The sequence below is a fragment of the Amblyomma americanum genome, chromosome 9, assembly GCF_052857255.1.
Source record: "Amblyomma americanum isolate KBUSLIRL-KWMA chromosome 9, ASM5285725v1, whole genome shotgun sequence".
Classification (NCBI taxonomy): domain Eukaryota; kingdom Metazoa; phylum Arthropoda; class Arachnida; order Ixodida; family Ixodidae; genus Amblyomma; species Amblyomma americanum.
Genome location: NC_135505.1, coordinates 99,096,648 through 99,124,249, shown reverse-complemented (window position 1 = coordinate 99,124,249; position 27,602 = coordinate 99,096,648). Strand labels below are relative to the sequence as shown.

Sequence of the window (27,602 nt, the reverse complement as noted above, 5' to 3'; positions counted from 1 at the left end):
GCGCGAGCGCTGGTTCTATTAGCATCAGCATGACCTTTGCGTGGCTATTTATAGTAGGTATTTTGCAGCTTTTCCCAGATTATGAAAGGGGGTTTACCAATCGTTCTCAAGAGAAAAGTATATATCAGCTGCATCTTACTGGCGGTCACCTGTTGGGCGGAAGCGTGGAGGCGAGCGAAGAAGGTTCGAGTTCAATTGAGGACAACGCAGTGAGCAATGGAAAGGAAATGGTAGGTGTAACGTTAAGAGACATCAAGAGCGCAGGGTGTATCAGTGAACAAACCTGTGTTCATGACATCCGGCTCAAAACTAAGAAGACAAAGCTTGGGCAGGGCATGTACAGCGAAGCTCTACAGCCGGTGATCGTTAAGGGTAATGGGCTGCATACCAAGGGAATGCAAGCGTAGTAACTGGCAGCAGAAAGTTTGGCGGGCGGAGATGGTTAGGAAGGCTGAATAGATATGGTGGCCGAACCTCTCCCAAGACAGGAATTAATTGGAGAGATATGGGAGAGGTTTTTGTCCTGCACTGAGCGCAGTCAGGCTTGTGATGATGATGATGACTATTATTTTATATCGGAGCGCAATGGAGCACTGGTTTTGTACCATAATCCGTTTGAAAGCTGTTACTTCTAAATGCCGGCTCTGTGTCTCCTCTGCCCTCGTCTTTCTTATAAATTACCAGCCTACTTCGCAAGTTCTCCTTTGCTGACTCAGCTTTTCCTCTGGTAGCTCCCATGACATGAAGTTGGTCATAATCGTAGGTCACAGCGAGCAGAGCTTGTTCTATCGTCCCAGTGTAGTGCACAACCAGTCCTTTTGGCATGACGGAAAGCAGGTGCCTCTTATGTAGATCCCATGTTTCATTAAGCTCATGCTTTAAATATTCCTTCCTTTTCTTTTGTAGACAGCGTGTCCAGAGAAAACAGAACACTCGACCGCACTCTTCTTTCTTTAAGCTCTCTAGAGCATTATCAATATCTTTTAAGCGCTACTGGCAATCGCTTTTTTCTCCTGTGCGCTGGGATCACAAGGAAAAGTGGCAAAACAAAGGCAGGCCTTTGGTATAAGCAGTCATCTCATTATATCTAATTTAGACTCGGGAGAAGGCCGCGATGTAGCGGTTTGCCCCGCATGTAGCCTGATGTTGAAATATTTGTTCTACAAGAGCACGAAGACTGAACTCTCTTTAACTATGTTAAGTTAAGAGACACTCATCATCACCAATTATTCACGCTTTTTGGCTGTTAGATAAGAACGGGGAGGTGGAGATTCATAACATTAAAAAATGGTCAATTGTAGATGAGTTACAAAAAGAAAGTACAAAGATTATACGAAAATGAGTTTGCGATATCACAATTCAAGGAACCGAAAGAGAGCATCAGAATAAGGCACACATGGTACAGAAAGAAATGACAACAAAAGTGAGAAAAATAAATGGCCGCAGTAATCCAAGAACGACTCGGAGCGAACAGACTGCCAAAGAGAGCAACAGAAACGAGGAACAGCAATTTGATCGTAGCAGATGTCGTGAAATGCGCTGCTAATAACTGCCACAACTTGTTCGCATCTCTTTGAGCCTTACGTAATAAGTTAGCTCATTCTTTTATACATTGAAGTTGAGTAGAAACGGTTTAATGTCTGTTTTTGTAGGCCACATATGCATTGTAAACTCAGATAGTAAAACGGTTAACGTTGAGTACGAAGCAATGCATTCAAGGCCTAGTTTGTTAGCTGTTGAAAGTCAGAATAAAGCCACAAAACCAGCTCTGAAATTTTCCGCCGAAGTACCAGCGGCTGAAGGCCGATCGATGTCTTGATATTAGTAACACTGTCGCGTCTGGAACACCTTGGTGTGATGAAACAGGCCATGTGAATTTGAACGACTTTAAAGCTGGTTGATTAAATATATCTCATATAGATTCCAGATCGCCGGGGCGTATTTTAGCTTAGAACGAAGGAAAGATTCATACGTGAGTTTGCGAATTCAAGGCAACGAAAAAACGAAAAATCTTCTCATGAAGACAGGTGACTTCAATGTGTCTGTACGAAGTTTTCTTGTGTGCTCGAACCAAGTTAAACAGCTTTGCAGAATATTTTATATGGTGGCTTTATTATCCTGGTCTTGAGAGTGGTGTGTAAATTAATGAGTACTGAGAGCTAAGATCACGTGGGTTTCCTGATACATACATGAACTCAGAAATTTTAAAGGCGCGCAGAAACAAAACTTCGAAATCGAGCAAAAATATCACGTGTTTCTTTTTTGTAAAGAGATGCCATATTCCAGTTTGAAAATTTCACCTGCAGACACTAAGTTCAAGATAATATATTACGATTTTAAACGTTGTCACTGTGAAGATGCGATTGCAGCACTTATTGCTACGTCATCGCCCGCAGTTACCGCAAATAACCAGTGCATGTCGTCGATGTTGAAGTCATCAGTATTCTCGCAGTACAGGTAGGAAGCTGGAGCGTGACATCAGCGCTCCTCCCGAGCTAGATCAAAACTCCGGCATGAGACCGTATGGAATTATTTATTAACCCGGCATGCTGGCGTTTTGAGCACATTTTGATGATTACTAGCACTCTGAGGCATTATCAAGGCAAAACACTGACACCGAAAAACGTACTGTCTGTACCCCTATAGGTTGCAATAAACACATGCTGCACCAATTTTCCATGAGAATTAAATCGCGCTGGAGCACACACTGATCGCTGTTAGCGGGATTGTACAGAAAGCAATTTTTTAAACTTATCTGAAAAACTGAGTGATGCCAGCTTGATAGCCTTTTCACGATAACATGAGTACTGTGGTGTAAAAATTATTGGTCAAAGAACTTCTCGTCGTTCTCAAGACCCTCTGAAAAGGATAATTGGCGCTAAAAGACAAGGAGGGCAATGCCATAAAATAGCTAAAGTACCCCAAGTGTTCTACACTAATCTGTACAGAAACGAATGCAATCAGAGCCTCAGTGAGAGAGACAGTGGTGAACAGCAATGCGTCATCCCGTCAGTAGCGAACGAGGAAGTAAAGAAAGCCTTAGGAGCAACGCAAAGGGAAAAAGCAGCTGGTTTAGGATCAGGTAGCAGCAGACCTGCTGAGGGATGGAGGCAAGATTGTGCTAGAAAAACTAGCCGCCGTGTACACGTAATGCATTATCACATCGACCGTACAAGAAGCTCGGAAGCACGCTAACATGATCTCAATTCATAATAAAGGAGAAGCCAAGTGTGGAGTTGAGCAAAGCAGGAACAGCAGCCTGTTTATTGCCCGAGCAGGCGAACACTGGCCCGGGCCCAAAACGACTCCTCGCGACACGCTCAGCGTGACTCGCGCTATCGCGCAGCCAGACGCGTACTCGGCCTAGCCACATGCAGTGGCTAGGATACTGCCTACAACATCTCCCCTGAAGCATAGGGGAGTCTCTTGGGCGAAATTGCACAGCGTCCACTCCTGGTGTGCTGGTGCGAAGAAGCCCGCGTGGGATTCCCCCAGGGAATTTCCGCCCAGAGACGCCTCGTCTACGTATGTCTCAGCATCTCTTTACTTAGATACCTTGTTGTTTTCACCTCGTGAAAGGAACAAGCAAGGAAAAATGCGGCGGCGTCTCCAGTGTCCACGATGTAGGACCGAGGCTCGTCTGCGGGCCTCTGCACGTTCCCTGTCCTATCCAGGTACTGACCCAGACTTCATCCTTCTCGAGAAAAATTGGAAGCTGATGCACGCCATGTCGCCTGTCGTAGCCTCGATGCAGCTGCGCACGGTGTTCTCCAATTTCCCGGAGTTTGCTATCGTCTGGTAAGCGGGGAACCAGCTTTCCGGAAGTGCTGGGATGCATTGTCCTCAACCGCCTCCTCATCAGTAGTTCAGAGGGGCTGTAGCCGTTTTTAAGCGGTGTTGACCTGTAGACTAGGAGGGTGAGGTACGGGTCCTGTGTCTTTATGATTGAAGACTTGACGATTTTCACAGCAGCTTCGGCGAGTTCGTTGCTCTGGTGGTAGTGTGGTCTTGAGGTTATATGCGTGAAGCCGTATTCACGAGCAAACCTGGTAAAGTCCGACGACGAAAACTGCGGACCATTGTCAGAGACCACCACCTCTGGGATACCGTGGCGGGCGAAAATTGAATTGCAGTGTGTGATTACTATACTTCAAGTAACTTTTCCAGATGAACAAGTTCATGATATCGGGAGTAGTAATGAGTCATGATTAACCACCAATGGCTATTGAAAAAGAACATGTCCATTGCAACGCACTGCCACGGTCGAGGCGGAAACTCAGTGCTCTGCATAGGCATGTTGCGGTTGCTGGTTGTCTTTATACAGTCTCGGCAGTTTCTCACAGTAGTTGTGATGTCCTTGGCCACCGTTGGCCACCAAACAGTGTCCTTGGCGCGAGCTTGCATCTCCTAACACCGAGGTGGCCTTCGTGCAGAAGACGAAAAATTTCGTTCCTGCAGGAGAGTGACACAACCACACGGGCTACACAGAGTAGCAGATCGTCTTCTTTGGTGAGTTTGCCACGATGCTCGTACAAAGGCCTGACCACAAGAGGCAAATCTCGTCTGGAAGGCCAGTTTTTCTTGCAGTGCCTTTGGAGACATGAGCACACCGGATCTGATTTCTTGGGCTTCTTTTAACCACTCCAAACAAGGCTGCTTGAAGGGAAGAGTTGACCTCACAGCAGTGGACGAAAGCTTCGACGTTGCCCTCTAGCTCGGTGTCAGCGGTCTGTTGGAGCGGCGCTCTAGAAAGCGTGTCAGCGGCGAGAAGGTCTTTCCCAGGGGCGTACTCCACCTCGTACAGGTAACGCAGCATCCTCATCTTCAGCCTCTGTAGCCGAGGTGTAAGTTAATCAAGACTCATTGACATAAAGATTGGTACCAGCGGCTTGTGGTCGGCCTCGAGTGTGAAGGATTTGCCGACAAGATAGTCGCTGAACTGTCCGAAAGCCCTCTCTAATGCAAGAGCCTCTTTCTCTATTTGTGCATAGCGCTTTTCCGTATTGGAAGCAACCTAGAGGCATAGGCGATGAGAGAAAACTTGTCACCTGACTGCTTATGTCAAATAACCGCTCCCAGTGCAAAAGGAGAGGCGTCTGCACTGACTACTGTATTTTGGCAGCGTCGTACACCCCTAGCACTGGGCGAGACGAGAGTAGTCGCTTCCACTGGTAAAACGCTTCCTGGTGAGGGAAGTCCTAAACAAATTCCGACTTTTTGACAACAAACAAGCGAGGTTCGGGACACAGCGGGCAAGATAGGTTGCCATCCCAAGCACCCTTTGCAGCTCGCTCCTGTTGGTGGGGCTGTTCACCTTCAATATGGTCTTAACCTTTTTTTTCGTCCGGTTTGATTCCTTGCTGGTCAAGCTTGTGACCCAGGAACGTGAGCTGGTCGACGTGAAGCACGCACTCTTTCTTGTTTAGCGTGAGACCTGTCACAGCCAGTCTTCAAAGAACAGTTCGAAGATTATCGTTGTGCTCTGCTTCGTCTGAGCCCCAGATAAAGATATCGTCCATGTGGCACACAACTCTGTTGATGCCGTAAAGAATAGGTGACATTTGCTTCTGGAAGTGCCCAGAAGCGGACTCGATGCCAATGATAGCCTGTTGAAAGAAAACCTCCCGAACGGCGAGATCAATGTGGTGCGTTTCTTACTGTCTTCACTCTGTGGTATGTCAGAACTCTGAATTGGTATAGAGCTTTGAAAACATCTTCACTCCATGGAGCACCCCGAGTTTATGCTCAACTGAGGGGATCAGAGGCCACTCTCGGGGGAAGTGATGGTTGAGTTCGGTAAAGTCGACGCGAACTCTCACATCGCCGGTTTGTTTTAAGACTACTACCATAGGCGCACACCATTCGGTCGGCTCATCTACAGGTAATATGACGCCGATACTTTTCATTCGTTGTAGTTCAAGCCTTCTTTTTTCGAAGAGGGAATCGGTATGCGGCGAGGTGAGCTCAAAGCAAATAGCTTTGCTCCATCTCGCAAGCGAATGTGGTGCTCTCTCTGCAGGTTGCCAAATCCTTGAAACAGGGAAGGAAATTCGTCTCTTGGGCTCACCTTCCTTACCATGGCGCTGACGAAGGTTAAAATCTGCAAGTCGCTGATGGCGAGATTTCCTGGTAGGGGAGCGTGAACATCTTAAAGCACATAGACGTCTTGGAGCGTTTGGCACCCACGGTACGTGAGTTGAAGACGTGCTACGCCTTTGGCTACTAGAAACCGCCCACCGGGACCATACAGCTGGCGAGGAGCATGTGACAGCAGAGGCTGATCTTGGAGCGTGCTGAAAATTGTGGGCGGTAGGACTGATTCTTCGGCCCACGTGTCGATCTGGAATTTGACGGGTTGGCCTTGCACAAGGATGGTCACCTCTCATGCCGATGTATCAGAGAACGAAACAGTTCCGAGGTGTGTTCGTTCGCTGTCGGTTCTTGGTGCTTTTGTGATGTTCACCCGGCGTGACATGCAGACAGACGAGTAGTGTCCCTTCTTATGGGATGCCTTGCATACCTGATCTTGTTTTGTGAGGCTTTTTTAGTGTTCAGACATCCAGCAAGTAGCCAAGCCTGCTCTTTCTGAAAGAACCGGTCGTAAGGTCGACCTTTCACATAACCTTTTTAGTAATTAAATTGCTGTCTCAAACATGGTTTTTACCTTTCGATGAGTCTCCAGCAGGTATTATTTCCCTGATCAACTTCATGATTGCATAGCGCTTCCCCTGTTGTCATATAAAGAAACTTTCGCGCGCTTTAGTTTTCGTACTAAAATAATAAAGCGATAGCGTTAAAGACCACGTTCACCAGAAAATCCGGTGTCGGCATTCTCGGCGTTGTGAGCGAAAAATCACAAGCATAGCCCTGGCAGGCGGTCCCCAGAGAGCAACCTAGGAGGAAGGAAGGCCGTCTAGGTCACGTGACATTGCGCCGTCACCTCGGCTTGCGCACCGGACAATGACTAAACTGCCACCGTGGCCAGTGGCTGTAAACTCATTGATTGGTTGTTCGGCAAGAGAAACCTGGGCCGCACGAGGCCCACCGCTGGAAGCAACTGCCATTGCAGGCCGGCGGCGCATCGCTTAACCGCTGCACCACTGCGCTCGGAGGGGTATGAGGGCTGCGACGGTTGTGTGCCTTTAAATTAAAAACGGCCTTCTGCATATATGGTTGCCATCGTGTCATGTCCTTGAGGCGGAGCTGAAGTTTTTTCTCCAATTTTTCGCTTGGTTACAGGTTCAACTCAAAGCCGTTGTGAGAAACCGCTACACTTTTGATTGCGGCGGAAGCATCATATCCAGCAATGTAATACTGACTGCCGCTCATTGTGTGTCCTATCTGTAAGTATTAGAAATGCCTATTTATGCAGCTGTTGTTGTTTTTTTCCCCTCAAAGGCATTCTTCGCACTAAACACATTGCTTCTAGCACGCCTACCCATACTTCATACAAAGTAACGAGATCAATGTAATTAGAAAACAAGCAAGTAGATGCATAAAACCACCCACAGCTCAACTACAAAACAACTATTTTTCTGTAATAAAAGAGCAAACATAAGAAGCGCAAGGCCTAATACTAAGGCACGAGGCAATACTAAAACTTCTGCATGCATTAGCAGCAAGCTCAAGTCTATACATTTCATCGAGCACCCATGTGCAGAATTTCTTTACTTTTGTTGCGCGGAGCATCGATGAACGGATCGTCTACCTAACAGTGATTTTTAAACCGCCTTTTTATGGCAAGCTATAGATTAATTACAAGCATGAACTACCTGCGGTATGACAAAAAATGGCAGCTCATCTTATCGGTTAGACTAGATGTAAGCAATTAATTATTCCTTTTAAGGCTTAGGTCATAGAGAGGACCACTCATAAATAGCGCCTTAATCTTTGGAAGATGAGTACCGGGTAAATACGGTCATTGATTGCAACGCACTGGATTGTCAGAGAAGGCAAGCGCAGCAACGAATGGCTGAAAGTGGACGAACGAATGCCAGTGAGATTTTTGCGAGCATCAGATGGCCCCGCCTTGGACAGGACAGGGTTAATTGATATTACATGAAAGAGGCCTCGGTCCTCCAGCGGTCATAGTCGCGGTCATGTTGCGACTGATGCTGATGATGACAGATGGTGAGAGCCGCTCGTTTGCGGGCGACTTTTACGTCAGCTGAAAGTCGTCCGTCTTTCATCCGCTTTTAGTCTTCGAGCTAGGCAGCATGAATGGTCTCTCGGGCCCCTTTTTTTCACGGGCCCTCATGATCAGCCGCGTTTCACGGCAAGCAACGCTCTTGACTTTTTTCCTCGCATCGCTTCTCAATGTGCTTTGCACATTCAACCCCTCCCTTTATATCTACTGGGCTATGAGTACGTGCCTCTTTTTGATGCCGAACTTTTCATAGCGCTTGCCTACCCTTCAACAGCCTTAGCGATACGTTTTGGTGCCTTTTCATTTTCCGCCTTTGGCTACAAAACCTCCACTGAAGACATAGGTCACCCTTTCACACCTTTACTGAAACTGCTTAATTTCAGAGGTGAAGCGGCTGCCTTGAAAAGAGCAATTAAGTGCTGAGAGAACTTATCATGACTATTTTTAGTGCGCAGCTCAGCAGTCTTTATGCCACGATGATGCTCGACATTGTTTATATGCGAGCATCAGCTCAAGATCTTGGACAACTTCTTGGAAGCTTGGAAGAACGCTAGCATCATCTTAATCCGTAAGAACAGACTTCAAGGGCTTCCAAAATTATAAGCATATCAGCCTACTGTCCGCTGCCTATACGATATTATATACTAAGGTAATCGCTAAAGGAGTTGACATTCTTAGACTTCAAACCAAATTATCAGACAGGATTCCGTAAATGAAACTCGACGGTACACCACATTCACGTTATCGGTCAGAAGCCAGGAAGATGCGCAGAATATAACCAGCCCCTACATGTAGCCTTCATAGGTTATGAGAAAGCATTTCACTCAGTTCGGGTCGTTATAGAAAGAACTTAGTGAAATGCTTTCTCGTAACCTATGAAGGCTATATGTAGGGGCTGGTTATATTCTGCGCACTTTTCTGTCCCCGGACCGATAACGTGAATGCGGTGTACCGTCGCGTGTCATTTATGGAATCCGGCCTAATAATTTGGTTTGAAGTCTAAGGATGTCCTCACTCTTTGAGCGATTACCTTAGAAATGTAGAAATGTGGAGATTAGTAGAAATGTACAATCCTGGGAGACCTCATTGCTCAACCACAAAGCAGATGAACAACGCAGTCATCGGATCGGTCTCGCCCTGACCGCCGCCGAGTCCCAAGCGATTCCGGCCAACGGTTAGCGGAATGAAAGGGGGTTTAGGCTAAAGCCTTCTCCCCCTTAATATTGGACGGATACAAATTAATGTCATTTCTCTCTCTCTTGACACAGTTCAAAAGTCAGCATTCATTGCGGAATCAGGATGTGGGAGAGCCTTATGTAAAAATACCGGAAGATACATATAAAACTGCTGTACAACTACCATAGGCCTCCATAAAGTGAGCAGTAAAATTACATACATACATACATACATACATACATACATACATACATACATACATACATACATACATACATACATACATACATACATACATACATACATACATACATACATACATACATACATACATACATACATACATACATACATACATACATACATACATACATACATACATGCATACATACATACATACATACGTACGTACAGGGTCGGTTAAAAGTTCCCAGGCCACAGGGTCTGCTTTTGAGCAGTATAATCAGGCAGACATGACACCCCCAAAGCTCAAAATATCCATAGAGGGCAGAAGCGGTATCGTTCTATACCCTGCGAACCTTGATAGTTTTATTGGCATCTTAAATGCCACGATATACCGATGATAAGCAAACCCTTTGGCCTGGGAACTTTTGACTAACACTGTACATACATACATACATACATACATACATACATACATACATACATACATACATACATACATACATACATACATACATACATACATACATACATACATACAAACACACACGCACGCACGCACGCACGCACGCACGCACGCACGCACACACACACACATACATACATACATACATACATACATACATACATACATACATACATACATACATACATACATACATACATACATACATACATACATACATACATACATACATACATACATACATACATACATACATACATACATACATACATACATACATACATGCATACATACACACATACACACATACATACATACATTCATACATACATACATACATACATACATACATACATACATACATACATACATACATACATACATACATACATACATACATACATACATACATACATACATACATACATACATACATACATACATACATACATACATACATACATACATACATACATACATACATACATACATACATACATACATACATACATACATATTCTTTCTTTCTCTCAAAGCGAAAAAGGGCCTTGAGCAAAAATCTACGTCACAGTAGCTTGAGTATGCCCGGGCCCATTACACGGCAGCACAGGGCATACAGTATATATAAACAATAAAGCACACGATGAATTTAGAAAGCCATGCACTTTCGAAGCGCAATAGAGACGAAACGTGTAATCTTTTTTTACCAAATAAATCAAAGCGAGCATGACACAATATGAAAGCCAAGAAGAACAAATCATGAAATCATGATCAGACATCTAGTACACAACGCTACTAAGTAGTTCTAAGTAAGAGACATGAGTACAAATTAAGATGTTCACTATGAGATGACAGAGGTAGAAAGGCGAAATCTTCTGTTTATAAGGAGACACAGTGAGGACGTAAAAGCATGTACAACAGACAGTATTAAAAAGAGAAAACTGTCATTATCTTCCATATGACTGAGAAAATTTCTCATAAAATCATTTCTCTCAAAGCCGGCGATTTCACACCACCATTCATTTGAATTAAGTGTGTTAGGAACTAAGAATCTCCTCATTTGCCTCCCATAGTCATTACTAACCTGAGGTACCGTTCATTTCTTTCTTTGACGTGTATATCAGGGTGGGGTCATTTTTTGTAAATATGCAAGTTTGAGGAAGAATTTACTACAGTGGAAGGCCGTGGATTTCATTAGAAGCAAGACGTTATACTGTAACATTTTGTTTCCTGGTAGAATATTGTGTATGATAAATAACGGTGGTGTATTTGCCACGTAATCGGCGGAGGAAATAATACGGATGACTTTTTCTGCATGATGAGAATGTGGTTATTATGTGTACGGCCTGCGGTCTCCCAAACTAAGTGGCAATAGTTAATTTGGGAGTGAAATAATGCATGATATATCACTTTCTTAATTTCTACAGGTAGTATATTGCGACCTCAACAGATGACACCTACATATTTTGATTCTAATAAGGAAGGGTGTCAGGCCGGGACAGCCAATCTCGCCAATGCCATTCACTCCCTGTTTACAGGAGGCATTCAGAGTCTTGGATTGGGAGCAGTTCGGGATAAGACATAATGGAGAATACCTTAATGACCTGCGATTGGCTACTGACAATACTCGCTAAGTAACTCAGGAGACGCATTGTAAAGCATTATCAGTGATTTAGACAGAGCAGATCGGTTTGCTTAAAATTTAATATGTAGGAGGCCAAATTATTTTTCAACTGTCGTGGAAGACAACAGTAGTTTACAATTATTAGCGAGGCGCTGGGAATACATCTACTTATGGCAGGTAGTGACCGCAAATCCTGATCACGAGGGAAATTCCTATACAAATAACGATGGGGTAAAACGCATAACGGCCGGTTATCTCAAATTATCAATAGCAGTTTACCAATATCTCTTAAGAGAAAAATGTACAATGGCTGTATCTTGCCGGTACTTATGTATTGGGCAGAAACATGCAGGCTAACGAAAAGGGTTCAATTCAGTTAAGGGCAGTGCAGCGTGCTAAGGAAAAGAAAATGATAGGTGTAATAATAAGAGACAGCAAGATCGCAGAGTGGGTAAGGGAATAAACGGGGGTTAATGGCGTCATAGTCATCATCAAAAGAAATGGGTACTGGGCAGTGCAGGTAATTCCTAGGAAAGACAGCCGATGGTCATTAAGAGTGACGGACTAGATTCCTAGACAAGGAAAGCTCAGCCAGGGGTGGCAGAATGATAGGTGGGCGGATTAGATTAAGATTGCGGGCATAGGGTAGTCGCAGCTGGTACACGACAAGGTTAATGGAAGAGGTGTGGGAGAGGCATCGGCCGTGCATTGGTTATAGTCAGTCTGATGATGAATATTGTCGCCATTAACTAGCCATGGCAATCACTGCCTTTCATTCGAAATTGACGGCGGTGTTCTGTACGGTATTATCATGGTCTTCAGACACCACAGCTTGTGGAGGAAAGGCTGGCCTTCAAATCATGCCGGCTTAATTGCTTCCTATGTGCGTGAATGACTTACCATTTTAACGCCACACTATGAAGGAATTTCTCAGCGATGAACATTGCTGATGATAATTAACGAACTCATTTTAGAGTATACGTAAAAATAGGTCATATTTAAATTACTCGGCATGTTTTTTTGCATGTTCCATTTTGGAACTTTGGGTGCTCCCATATGCGTAATGCTAAAGGCGTCTGAAACAGCTTTTACACCCTGTTCAGCGCGGATTTCGTTATGCTACCTGGAGCCAACGTCATAAGTTGCCTGAGTGTCCTCGCAACTTATCAAGAGCAAATTATTGCGAAAGCCGTCCTCCTTATATATTGTTTTCCTTTAACGTGCGAGCTGCATGGCATAAAGCTTCGAGAGAGTAGGAGAGCCATTATATTCTGGACGCTATGTGTGTGTGCGCGCTTCCCTTAAGCGCGAAGAGACGAAAGGACGTGGCACGCCCTATATATGAAGGTTGTTTAGCGCCTTCGGTCAACCCAGGGCCGGAGTTCCAGTCCCGACAAAGCACTCCCGCTCGGCTCCCTGGTCAACGCATTTCACGCACAGCCACAAGCCACTGACCAGCGAAGGATCACGCGCCATTATTCTGAACGGCCTCAAGGTGATACTCCTGCCGTCGCACTAACGCTGAGCCCCCTGAACAAATTGCGCTTATGTGTTTACCTCTCTAGTGTTTTAGTGCACTTTGTTGCAAGATCTATTTTGGTACTACAGCCTCTCTCGACTGTGGCTCTGCATGCGTTGTGTAGCGATAGCTACATAAAAGTAGCATTTCGAGCCTTCAGCGTGCCGGCGCCGTGGCGGTGGCGGCGCTGCTACCCTGTGGCTGCACCATCACGCTGTAAAGTTGTTGGTCACTTGGTGCGGAGCCGCTGCTGGTTGCGTGGCGCCGTGGCAGTCCACGTGGTTCGTCACGTGCTTCGCCGTATATAAAGGTTTCGTATAGAAACCTTCCTCTTTTGTACTTTCCTCAAATAAAGTACTGGATTTAATATTGACTTCTTTCTACGGGCGTTCTGAATTCATACGAGCTGCTTCATTATTATTACTCTGGGTAGTCAAATGTCTGATTAAAACCATCTAAAATATGTTTTCCTTGAAGCTTTCGTATGTTCCCGCTAATTACTGAGTACCCTAACTGCGTCTCATCGTTTCTTCCGTGACTTTTTCTAGTTAAGCCTACTAAGTTGTTCCGTTAAAGGAAAAACTGCATTTTTTGTTGTCCACAAATGTATTCTTCTGCCAATGTGTTTCGTTCACTTGAATGTTGCACTTTCTTTTTCATTGATATATTTCGCTACATACTCCTGCGGAATCAGGTTAAGTAGGGAAACGGACATTTTTTTATCCCCTCGAAAAACGCACATTATTGAAATTTCAGTATCTCTAGCGTTAGCATCATATTAATTATGTATATATTGTTACGTGGTGGCAAGCCAAGGAAAGCACGACATGATGACAGAATGAAGATATGATTTTTAATGGCTCAAGGGCCTAGCGCGAGCACTCCGTCCCGCGCCACTGCACTCTTCTTCGTCTTCATAACAGGACCCCGGTCCTCAGAGCGATCGTCCCGATCGATTGCTTGAATTACGAATGGTGAGGTGACGATGAGGATGATCAGGAAGGATAGAAGAAGATGAAAGGCTTGCCACAAATATGAAGGAGATGATATGGTGGACGGTTGCCCCCGGAGCTTCAGGTCCAGCGGTCGGTCACCCACTGCCGAAGGTCAAGGGTTGAGGGATCGCCGCACAGCCTGGGCGGGGGTGCCGTCTTGGTTCGGGTCGTAGTCGGGTCATCGTACGTCAGGTCCTGGGCGTCATGTCTTGTGTTCGGGGCAGGGGACGGGGCGGGGGAAAGCGGCTGGTCGGTTCTGGTCAGTTCGAGCTGGGGTTGAGCCGGGCGGCGGAGCCCAGGTCCCCTCGGCCGACGACGAAGGCGAGCAGAAGGCGGCGATGCCCCGGGGACTAGGATGACGATGAGAACCCAGCACCTCACACCAAATGTTACGTGGTGGCAAGCCAAGGAAGGCACGACATGATGACAGAATGAAGATATGATTTAATGGCTCAAGGGCCTAGCGCGAGCACTCCGTCGTTGTTGTTGTTGTTGTTAGCCTATCAAAAGATGGCTAACAACAACAACAACAACAACGGAGCACTCCGTCCCGCGCCACTGCACTCTTCTTCGTCTTCATAACAATATATACGCCTATACAGCCGCTGCTCTGCTTTTTCTCCACAGCACTCACCCCGAAAATAACGCATCTCGAGGGCAGTGGCATTAGCACATAAATACTATATTATCAGTGCATGCAAAGTGAGGCAGCGAGCCTTCAAGTTTCTGATCCTGATTGCCCTCCCCCCCGCCCCTACCCATGGGAAAGGTCTCTTTGGCCTTCTATTGTTCCATTTTTTGTTGTACGAAGAGTGTGCCAGAGAACGAGCAGGCTATTAATATATTTACTGCCCCGCCTCTCTAGCATAAACTAATTCAGGAAGCAGTTTAATTATTACCTTAAAGTCACAAGCTGATTGCGTGCGGTCACCCAGGATATTCTCCGAACGCAACCGGTAAACGCATCGACAGCATCACCGGCTGCCGCGAACTTAACCCGTCTCAACATGCAATGATCCTCTGCGCGCATCAGACCTTTCCTGTTCCACTAAACTCCCTCCTCCTCCGCGCGCATTGGCTGCGTGTGGCCCAGGGAACAACGGGAGCGTCACGGAATCGCGACGAGAATTGTGTGAGACGGATGCGGTGCAGTGGAAACGCTAGAGCACCGGCTCCTTTGCTGTGCCGCATTCGCCGATGCTCGTCGCGATATGTTTGCGGCCTATAGGGCGTTGGGAATACTACCGGACTCCCTCAGGACGCTATTGTGGCTGCAGGGCAGTGCACGCATCCGTGAGTGAACCTTGGTTATCCTCTGTGCGTTCCTCGAATAGACGAGCTTGACTTCCCGTCTGTTCTCCGCGAGGTAGTTACACGCAGTGACCGAGCGCTCCGCGAGTGCCACCTTGGACGATTCGCAACTAGACGCCTCACTCCAGTTGTAGGCTACATAGTGCTGTGCGCTTGTGTTTTTATTGCTTCATCGTGAACTATAATCACGCGCGTTACCTGTACACATTTCTTTTTGCGTAAATTGTTTGTGTGTAGTACTTCTTTCTCTATCCTCTCTTCATGTCCCCTCACCTCTTTCATTTCATTTCTGCATTCTGACTGCTATCCTTTATTTCCGCTGCTTTGCTTCAGCTCAGGTGCGTATCGATGGCAGATGCCGGGGCTAGCAATAAGCTTTTCCTTCCTTTTTTATTATCTCTTTAATAAACTATTAGTGCTACTAGATTAACAGCGCTCACATGTGGCACGGTTAGAATAATTTCCCTTCGCACTGCCAGAGCAAGGTCTTCGTTGAATTGTTTTTCCGACCATGGGGTGGTTACATGAAGAGCGATGTCCTAATCATTTTTGATATTTCGCAGAACATCCCAAATTTCATTTCTTAGTATTTACATTCACGGAGCTGATGACTCTAAACTATGTTCAGAATACTCGACTGAAACTCGCATTTAAAGAAACATTTTTTTTTTCAAAATCAAGGCACTGCTTGCCACTGTCAAATGTTTCAATGTTACGCCGGACAGTGTATGCCATTACGGCATACCTTGGCCAGGAAAGACTCAATTTTGAGACGTGGTGTGAAAAGCTTGATAACGAGACCATCTGCGAAAACCAGATAAACAGATCCTCTGCACGCAACCTGTAGCACACTGTCTTCTGCATTAGCTCAGCAGAATGAGAAGTTCAGCTTCCTATTCAAAGAATCCATACCATGATCTAGATGGTATTTTTACAGAAAAAAAAATGGAAAACACTCATGTGCTGACACTTTTCAAGAAAAGTAACGGATGGGCAAGTAGCGAAAGTTGGCCCGCAAACTTTAGCTTGAGTTTCTCTTTGAGCCAACTTGTATGTTTGTACGTTACATGATACAGAATACAGAGCATAAATAAATTTTTAAAGGCGTGTTCACAGACGTCATAGGGCGCAGAATAGCCAAACACTCAGACAAATGCCTGAAGTTCTTATTGTCACAATTTAGTTATTCTCCACATCTGTAACAACTCAGGCATAAGAGGATGTGTCGGCAAGGCACAACTATCAAAACATTTGAACAACCACAACACGCAAAAACATTTTGCGCTGAGTTAATAAACTGTGATGAACATAGCGAGATGAAAAATCTCTATGTAAGATATTTTAAAATAAACTATTCGTAATAGCGAGATTTTGAGCCCAATATTTGGACGGGACAACCGGCATTGTTCACTCCAGTTACACTTTCCATACCACCACGCAGAACAATAGGCATCGAAAAAGAAGGTGAACCTCAGGGATCGAGTAAGAAATGAGAAAGGCTTGTAGCTGGGCGGGCCCAGTGTATATTGAGGAAAGACACAGTAGCGAAAATGGCGAATAAGGATGAAATGCTAGTCCTGTTAAGTCTGACTACATGTGCGTTCGCATTTTACGCTACTGTGTCTGTCCTGGAGTCTGAATAAGCATATTCTTTTGACACTGACCCATGTAAGCAATTGCTACCTTAACTTTGAGCATAAAGCCTCATAATTTTATCCGACATAATATATCTAGAGTAGATGTTTCACAGGACCACTATGCTTTTTTTTATAATCGAGCTGTGTACTGAGAATTTTCAAGTGTTCTTTTCTACCCAGGATTGGTAAAGAAGATGCAGTCCAAGTCATTGTCTTCTACAATACTACGATAGAATATAGCGGCGTGTACAATTACGCAGAGAGCATGATGCCCTATCCCCAATATGACGAAGTTAACTCGTACGACGTGGCATTGCTTAAGGTAAGTACATGCTGCTTTTAATCTTAATCCTCAGTGTGTTCCTATGAGGAACTTTTACCTGGTGGCGCGCCAGTGATCAACTCGATTAGATTCAAATATATTGTGTGAAACTGTTTCAATTTCAGCTCACTGCTGATAGAATGGCATAGCAAGAAAGTGCACAACACAAGTCCTTGTATTTCTGCTCTTTTCACCACTTTCAATGCACCTCCAGTCGTCATTAATGCGTATCTCCCATAAGAGAATGTGAACTCATTGCGTCTAATATACTGGACGAGCAGAAGAAGCAGATCATGCAAAGAATGTTTAGAACTTCGTTGCCTTAAGTTTATTCTCAGAAAACGACATCCGCCGATCGCGCAAGAAATATACCTTTTTTGTATGTGAAACCGCGCATAACTTATAACAAACTACAACTACGATTTTAGGTACGCTTTAAAAGGAATTCTCAGGCTGACACGTGTGCACTTTACATGGCAATGAGATAACAAGCAGGTCTGAATATAACTACGTGCACAGCAGAAGCGTCTTGTGCGAAGGTTCATCTGATAGGACTCGCACAGTACCCTCGGAATTACCCCTTCTTTTCCAAACTGTCCCAAATGTAGCCAGAATATATTAATATGTTCCTAATCGTATAGCAGAAATAAAGCCCTCAAATAAAACTGACGTCGCTTCGGCATTATTGGGTGCTGCTTCAACAACAGGGGTGCCTACTGTTCAGTTTTTCTGCTGTTTTAATGCCTTGTCGATGTCAATAGTATTGTTTATGCCATACTGATGTACATGCAAAGAGTTTCGCTGATAGCTACGTTTCCTCCACTGTTTCGTTTAAGGAATGCCTTGCTGAAGTTTCTGGCTGGTGCATGAAAAGAAACAAATTGTTAAAATTTGAGAAGTGTTAGTCCTCTGTGTATGGGTGCAACGATTTCATTCTGCAGAATTCTTATTCTTTTGAAGCATTGTACACAAAGAACCACCAGCTGTAAAGTATATCGATGTCACTGCTACAGAATTTCTGAGCAGGGACATCCTTAATTTTTTCATCTTTAGCAAACATGTTCTCAAATACTTTCTGCAATGCCGTTGGCAAGTGAGGACGAGCCCTTTTCTAGGTAAAGCTATCAGCATATAAGGCACTGTTTGGGGGCATCATTCAAGGAGCTTAACATTGTCAATGCTGTGTTCAAAGGACAATGTATAGATATATTTAAGATAGATATAATGCACCTAACAGCGTGAAGGAATGCATGATCTTCTTTCTACGCTTCATGTGAGATGTGCGGAATGTCGGTAAAATACTTGTGCCTTATACATACCAGCACGGCTCTAAATTGACAACCATAAGTTATTTACAGTAGAAAGAGAGCAGACTGTGTCAAAGAACAAGCGCCATTAAATAATTTCCTAGTCGAAGTCAAGAAGAAATCAGATTGGGCAGAGCATGAATAGCGAGGAAGAGACAGCCGATGAGCTGGATTCTAAGAGAAGGCAAGCGTAACTGTAGGGACCGGAAGTTAGTTTGGTGGATGAGAATAAAAAGTTTGCGAGGATAATGGAACAGGGTTAATTGGAGAAGTATGTAAGAGGCCTTTGTACTGTAGCAGGTGTAGTCAGGCTTATATATACTGATGATGATGATTATCACCATGATTAATTTGTTTACTCTTATCAGATTGCACACAACCTCATGTTTTGATGACGGCAAAATGGTAAGGAAAGGTTTGTTGCTGAAGCCAGCGCTCCAAGCTGTGTGGTTTCAGAAAACGGTTACTGATAACATTAATTTACAGAGTTTCATTGTGGGTAGTCTCAGTGGTGAAGCATTTAGTTACAAATTGAATTATATTCGTTAGTGTAGCTCTCGTTTTCTTGTATTTTCTTTCCATTTTATCTGCACGAGTGCTCATTTCTTAATATTTTAATATTTTTCGAGCTGTTGGTGCGATCTTCTCATGTCTAATTTTTCTTACTGTTCACTTCTGCGCACATCTCAATGACTCGCCGTTTAGTTTAAATAAACGCGAATACCTGAAATTCTACATATTTCCAACTTAAAGCGGAATTCAAATGAATGTAATGCATGCATGACAATGCCGAAATCCTAAATAAATAGGCGAAACTATCATGGGACCCAGTTGAACTGTTTTACCAATTTAAGGTCGCGTAGAAATATTGACGATTCTTGACCCTTTCCGAAGAAAAAGTCTGACTTCTATATACTAAATTTCGGCACGTTTTAGAGATTACTAGGGTCCAGCTTAGTAGGGTTTTTAACATTCAAGAGTATTCTGCAATAACTACTCAAAACATCCAATAAAAAAACTAAAAAGATTGAGAGGCGTGCAGATCACTACATAATATTTCGGTATCAGCGCGCTGATTAGCCGCGGCAATATAATTGCTTACCGCAGTGAAAAATCAGTGGATTGAAGAAACGGAATCAACATTCGTTCTGCGCATTCCATCAGTGAAAAACCACTGCTGCTCCTGAATTCCTTTTTTCTCACTACTTAATTCGCTTTTCTACAGCTCCACCATCTTCCTGGAAAACAAATCAGCTCTTTTCAAAATATGTATCTCGAATGCCACTTTGCACAAAACAGCCAACATTATAAGTGTTGAATGTCACACGTGTCAAGTGCCGTTGACCGAAAAAAAGCAATGACAAGTTTATGGTAGAAAGAAAGAATTTCTAGCGCTTTGTGCCGACGCTAAAGTGTAGGAAAACGTGCGGTAGAAGGTGCTAGCAGGCCTAGCCATACTCTCCACCGTCATCCGATAACTTTGTAAATAAACGCCTCAACGCGTAGTAAGTAATACTTCTAGTAAAAGTGCGCAGTCTGACAATACGGATCCCTCTGTAATTCGATGGAGACGGATATTCACTGGATTCTCACCTCTACCTCTGGATATGCTAAAGGCAGCGGTGCCCCGATAGAGAAAACCCTGCAAAGGGGCATCAAAGTAGTTGAGGAGTACGTCAAGCCCTGGGGCCTGAAATGCTGGCTGCAAAAGTCAGAGCTCCTGGTCTGTGTGCAGCGCACAGCGACGACCCCCCGTGCATCTACCTAGAGGCGGGTGGAGTCACTATCCTAAAAGCTGACAAAATGAGACCCAAAAGGCGCTCATGAGACATGAGACCCAAAAGGCGCTCTGGCGTGAGGAAAGTAATTCTGGTTAGGCTAGTCAAAGCCTTTGTCATAAATAGGATAGCTTACGTAGCCCTCTATTCAAACTTCGTGTGCCACGAGAAGCAAAAGTTAGAGGTCATCATAGGCAGATGCAGCAAGCAGGCGCTAGGACTCCCCGTCCGAGCCAGTAGAGAAAGAATCTTGAATCTGGGAGTACACAACACCATAGGGGAAATAACGAAAGGTGTCAAGATCTTACAATACGAGCGGCTGGCAAGCAGCCACAAGAGCAGGAAAATCTTAAACAGGCTGGCCATCACCTATGAAGGGACGCAGGGACGAAAATTCAACAAGCCGCGAGAAGTGTGGAAAAAAGTAATGATCCCATCACTGCCAAAGAACGTGCACCCCGTGCATAATAAAAAGCGCAGTGAAAAGAGAGCTGAGGCCATTCAGAAGCCCCTCCGAAATTAAAAGGGTGTGGCTTAAGTTCATGCAGCCAACGGAGGCAACGACAGGATGGCGCTTGCCGCAGTCAACGCAGAACGTAAATTAATTGTCAGTGCCACTGTCAGCACGTAAAACACAAAGACGGAATTGCCGTAGCATTAGCCATAGCAACCACAACTGCTAGAACAATAGTTAGCGACTCAATGTAGGCAGTGATGAGCTTCGCCAGAGGGAGGATCTCTCCTGGAGCGAGACGAATCCTGAAGACAGTGAGAGAAAGCATGCATATTCGGGTTGTCTGGACCCCAGCACACGCCTGCCGAGCAGGAAACGAAGCGGCCCACGAACTAGCTCGAGGACTCACATTCCGAGCGGGTGGGCTAGTTGAAGGCTACACGGAGCGCAACTGCCTGTGGTCATACAGGGATATCCTCCAACACTACAGTCTGGGGTGAGCAAGGTACCCGCCGGCCGCCAAATCACTCAGTAAAAACCAGGCTGTCTACTGGCTCCGCCTACAAGCAACCACATTCCCCAGTCCGGCTATGTGCAGCCTTATTTACCCGAAACAATTTTCAGAAAAATGTTAAAGAGTCAAAGCTAGCGCCACGCTCGGCCATAAAATAAGGGAATGCCATCGGACAATCACTGGGACATTATCAATAAAGTCAAAGGACCAGTGCGAGACCTATCTACTCAGCTCCAACCCGGAGACTCAAGCTAAGATAATCCAACTGGCCGAAGACGCTGCCAGTGCGTGCGAGATCCTGGCGGCCGTCTAAAGCAGGCGTGGTAGCCCCACAGGGTGAAAATAATGTTACTGATTATGATGATGCCTGAGGACGGCCACGCCAAGTGACAAGCACCCATGGCAAGCCACTACCTGGCTCATCGCGTACTCTGAACCCTTTCTAAAAAATCGGATAAGACGTCGATGCATGGCTGATGAACCACGAGTAGGGCAAAAAGGTGTAACCACATTGGAACAAAAGCAGTAAACTAGACAACGTCTTCCTCTTTTCTGAAGCAACCATGCTCTTTGGTTCGACAGACAGAAATACTAGCTCATTACCTGGGGCCATTTTACAGAGCAAATCAGGAAGTGCATTGGTGAACCAACTGCCCCCCCCCCCAAAAAAAAAATAGCGCGAAGCAAACTTTGCTTAATAGGACACGAGTTCCTGGTGAGACGCACATCATGAATAGCACCTCAAAGATGTACAAGTTAGAGAACCCACGGAATTTCTTAAAAAAATAGACTTGGTCTTATGCTGAAAGCATCGATCTACATGTCTACACTTTTTGAATATCAAAGAAAGGAATAACTGTACTGCTGACGTGACCAGGCTACAAATGCAAACTTCGAGCGATTGGCAACGTCACCTACATCCGGACGTTTACATACACTCGTTTATTTGTCACACACATCAAAATACCTACGCCCGCGGAAGAGCTACCAAGAGCGCTTGTGTGGGGGCCCCGACAATAATACGAAGTGTGCTCAGAAGCGACAAAATAACATGGTTTTAACTAATGGAGACAAAAAAGTTACATCAAATCAAAGCTCAGCTCAATGAAATGTAGATGAACATGCTTCAATATCAAGAGCTTTCAAATCTTTACTTTCTGCAAAATAAAATTCGCTTATACACAGCTTCAAAGGTGAGAAGAAAAGAGAATCCTTCCTTGAAGGTCGACACTTTGCGATACGCCTCGGTGGTGAGGCCGTCGGATAATTTGTGCCTCTTCGCGGCGTTCCCCAAGGATCGGTTTTATTGCCTACATTATTTAATATTGCTTTTATCCCCCTTGCTTGGCGCTTACAAGTTGTCTCTGAGATTAAGTTCTTATTGTATGCTGATGATATAACGGTGTGGGGCACTCACAACGACCTGATGACTCAAGCAGCAGGCCTACAATCAGCCATAGATAGTACGTCGACTTTTGCGTCTTCAATTGGTCAGCAGCTTTCAGTGAGCAAAACCACGTTCGTGACAGTCGCCAACCGCAGGGGGCGCCGTAAACTGCCTGCAACACCAATTCGTCTCCATCTATCCGGAGCTCCAATTCAAGAAAGTTCGACCGTAAAAATTTTGGGCTTGCCAATACACGAGTCAGGAACAGGCACTGCTTGGCTTTCTCCGGCTAAAAAGCAAGCAATTCAGGCGTTGGGTCTGATTAGACGCATTGCCCCTAAAACAGGCAGTGCCCGCTGTCATGTTGCATGACAGTTGGTGCGGGCGGTTGTGCAACCGCGCCTCTTTTACTAAGCCAAATTTCAGCATTTGACGAGGGCTCAATGGGATCACCTAGAAGCTATTAATCGAGAGGCAATGAGGGTCATCACTTGCCTTCCCCGCATTACTTCGCATTCCCCGCTCGCATTCCCTGTTCGCATTCGCATTCCCGCTCGCCGCCTAAAGTCAAGCCTTACAAACACAATGTGTGCACTCAAGGCATATGCTTCATCGCACTACATTCTACAGCCGCCCCCGCCAGTTCTTCCTCCTTGGCGTTTTCTGCAACTAAGCGACAACAAGCCAACTGATCTACTTCGGCCATTATCTACCCGCGCGGCAGCGTCGTTTCGCGACCGAATTACAGAGCAAGACGCCAATCTGCCGCATGGCTCCATCGTTATGTACGTTGACGCAAGCATCCAGGCCTGCGAAACAACAACAGCAGTTTACTGTTCTTGCAAGCCTGCTCTGAACAAAACCTCAAAGTTTCGCCTCTCAGAACCTCCTTGCTCCTTCTGTGCGGAGATGCTTGCGGTTCAAGAGGCACTTTGCTTTGTGGCCACCATTTCCATGCTACCCACGGCCCGCATTGTCATTCGCACCGACGCCCTTCACGGCACACGCCTACTACGACGAGTCAGTCGCACGCCAGAAATCTGCCAAGACATCCATCGTTTAGCGGCACGCATCCCGCAGCAAATCCGTATTGAGTCGGTCCCGCGTGACCTCCTGAGCGCACAAAGCCGCTCAGATTCTGCGACTTGCCTTTAGACCCCAACCTCGTCTTTGCCTCGAGTCCTCACCCTGGATGACATCACCCTCCTTTTAACAAAAAAGGAACACCTCAGGCGCCGTACACGTGCTCTAATCCCTCCGTGTGCGGTAACCCTCCCCCGTGGTCTTACCCGTGCAGAGGAGGTGGCGCTTCGGAGGATACGGGTCGGGGTTGCCCTAACTCCAGCTGTGACACGCAAGTTGCCGCATTTCAAAGATTTATATCCCGCCCCGGGTGTCCAGTCTTCAAGAACAGAGACTGTGAGTCGGATATCCACCCCCTGTTGTGGGATTGCCCGGCGCTGAAGCCGATGAGAATTCGGCACCTGGCGGCAGTGGGACTCTCACCGGACAATCTAGATTGCTATATTGCCTGGACACAAGGTCCATATCATCGTTCACTTCTTGATTTCATCAAATCAGCCCACCTTTTCTCATTTATTTAAGCATCTTACTCATCTCTCACGTCATAGTTTTTATGCCCTGAGGCAATCAACATCGCTTCAAAAAAAAGGCAATCGCGCTTCATCAGTCATGCCAACAAAACTTTTGGAATGTTTTTTAGGTTTTGTTTGAGTGCAGTACTTGGAAAGCCGTAGACATGCTTAGCCACGACTTCACTTTAGATTTCGCCTCTTGATATGATGGAAATGGCATTATTTCAGTTGGAAGCTGATTAATGTAGGAGAGGATATAGAACATTTGGCACCTTTTTTCGTAGCTTTCCTATCTTTTAGAACAGTACGAAAATCTTTGTGTTCTTAGTACTCTACTTTTTCACGATCATGAAATTTATTTGAGAAGTAGCTTTGCTACTTATTATGCGCATAAATAAATCTTGAAAACAGTTCATGTCAGCTTCATGCATCTTCTTGGTGCTATCTAGTGTCTCCGAAGACGTGCCAAAGAATAAGGTTTTCAACGATTTTTCCCTGCAAGTTGTCGGCCTAGCCTCGTCTTAACAATGCACATGAGCGGTAAGCAGTGGCACCATATCTTAAAACAGAGTCCCTTATATCCTTCAACACAATTTCACTCAATCTAAATTATTAAATTTCGCTTTAGACATATACCTAGCAGTTGCCCACTGACGTTTGATGAGATCGTCAACATGAGCTTCCCAGGTCATGTGCAGGTTTTTCATTTGTTTCATTCAGTTTATTTGTTCGTTCTGATTTACAGCAACCCGAGAAAAGTCAAAAAGCAAGGAGCCTGACAAGAACTTCTGCGCTGTATGCAGTTGAGCAGAGAAGCATAAGAAACATACAAAACCACAATTGCGAATCATTGCTTCCATTTTTAGGGGACAAAAGGAATAAATGTAAAATGCATGTAAAAGGCTTAAATGTACGTCCAGACAATGGACCGTTTCATGCAAGGTTAGAGAACACTTTAGCATATGGAGCAGACTGTAGCGTGCAGAATGATAGATTCGTTTAAAATGACCTTTTTTAGAAGATTGCTAAAAGCAAACTAGAGCCGCCTTCTGCTTGTTAATGAAAATATAGCTGCCTACAAAAAAAAACTCACATTGTTTTATGTCAGCTGTCTTCTGCTTGTTAAAGGGCCACTGAAAAGGTTTTAGAATGCGCTGAGTTTAAAAGGGCCGAATGTATGAAACATGGTGTTAATACGGGCGAAATTATTTCGCGGTAGCATTTTCAATGGTGGCGTAATCGCTGAATAAAGAAGCGTCTGCGTTGAGGATTTCCTGTAGTGCACACTTTCTTGATGTCCATATGTATGAGTTCTACATGCTCATTGTATGTGTCAGCAGCAGATTCCTAAAGTACAGAATTCAGTCTAAGCTACGTTAAATCATTGACATAATTATTCGAAAAAAAAATGTCTGAAACAGCACCCCTCAACACGCCATACAGAAGAGGATATAAATCATTGAAATCATTTTTCACTGTCACACCCTAGACATGTCTTTCCTACCCCTATCATGCCTCACATGATTCACCAAGTTAAGCTTGAGATAGTGCTCCTGTGTCATGACACTACGCTCCGTGATGAAGATTGCATGATGTGGAATTTGCCAGGAATCTTGAATTGATTTGGCGACTTCAGTGATCATCGTTAAAAAGTAAGGCAGAGAGTGGACAATATGCATTAGACCATTGGTAGCTGAACGCTCAACGGCGATTTCCTACCCATCACCGCCTCCACCTTCCGCCACGAACACACGCCATAGCACTGTATCCAAATGATGAAACTCCTCAGTTCATCTTAGTTCTTTTGACGTTCTATGAAGTCCATCTAGCCGTCTATTTTTACCAGATGGAAGCGGCCTTCTACATCTGCAGTGCTTTTTCGCAGGCAGCGCAGCGTCTCCTCATACGTGAGGCCTTGCTCCCTGGCGTTTTCCCTCTCCTTGTTACTGCACCACCTGCGATACTGCGCAAATATTGATCATTAGATTAGGCGACAATTTTTTCTCACAACAAATTTATTGAACTGCTTCTTGCGCGGCATTAAAGCGGCTCTGAAGGGGCTCTAAATATTTGCGGTATGCCTGGAATGTTAAAGCACTTCGCTTTGCGAAGCGCGTGCACCAAGAATTTTTTTTAATGCGCTTTGTGGAAGCATGTTTGCGCCTTTCCCTCTCCTCACGTTACTTCTTGCACGGTGGAAGGTCGGCATTCTTCCGCCGTCCTCACCTCCGGGGGAGTAGTTTCCTGACGCGCCAGAGCTTTGCGACTTACCGGCCTCGGCCATGGTAGCTGTCTGACGTGTGAAAGGATCTAACTAGTAGCCATCTTGTAACTTGTATATGGAGGTGCCAGCGACTAAAGAGGGTGCGAGCATGAAATCACCTGAAATTGCCCGCTAACTTTCGCTAGTAATAGTGGGTTTTCTGCCGCGTGTAGCAGTGTATTTGGCCCACGTGTTCCTGACCGCACAAATCAGTGATTGTGGGAGTTCATGTGCTCTTTTCGGAAGGTGCTCTCCTCGTATCTGCTATTATGATTTTTGTTACCAAATGAGGCAACAATTTCAAGAATGCCTTCACACGCGAGACCTTTCCGGCGATCGCGCTAAGCGTAGATTCCAAAAGGCTTTCAGTGGACGTCTTTCCCACGGTCCCCAAATCTTGCAGCACCTTCTCGGCTTTATGCTACAGCTCCTGGCTTTTTTGTGGCTCTAACGGCTCAGGACGCTTGTCCAAATATATTCAATTGAATTAATCTCTGTAGGACGGTTTGGCCACTCTTTAAATGTCCACTGTCTTTATTTATGTATTCTTTCACAAGCGTACAAATGTGCTACATGTCGTAATTATTTTGAAACACATATTGAAATCTCATATTTTTTCGTGCCTACAGACGTAAAACTTGTTCAAACATGCAACGATTAACCTGTTCGCTCATGGTGCCTTGTATATACGCAAGGAGACACACTTAACGAGCGGAGAATCAGCCCTGTGCCATTACGCTTCCATCTCTTGGTTTAACGTGTTATGGTGACAACGAGGTCCATTAAAATTGCGTTTGCGGCAGCGTACACAACTGGATCAAATTCTTCCCGCACAAGAACTTAGATTCATCGAATTAAGACAATATTTTCCATTCGTGATCTATACACATCGGGTTCTCCTTTACTATATCATCTTGGAATCGTA

At 45.0% G+C, this 27,602-nt stretch overlaps 1 protein-coding gene across 1 annotated transcript in view; it reads left to right on the top strand.

The window, feature by feature from the left end:
• Nucleotides 1–27,602, top strand: part of LOC144105216 (chymotrypsin-1-like) — a 58,823-nt gene that overhangs the window by 17,687 nt on the left and 13,534 nt on the right. Inside the window, exons 5-6 of the mRNA XM_077638361.1 lie at nt 7,240–7,343; nt 17,238–17,379. Of these exons, the coding sequence (XP_077494487.1) occupies nt 7,240–7,343; nt 17,238–17,379 (246 nt within the window). The remainder of the gene's footprint in view (nt 1–7,239; nt 7,344–17,237; nt 17,380–27,602) is intronic.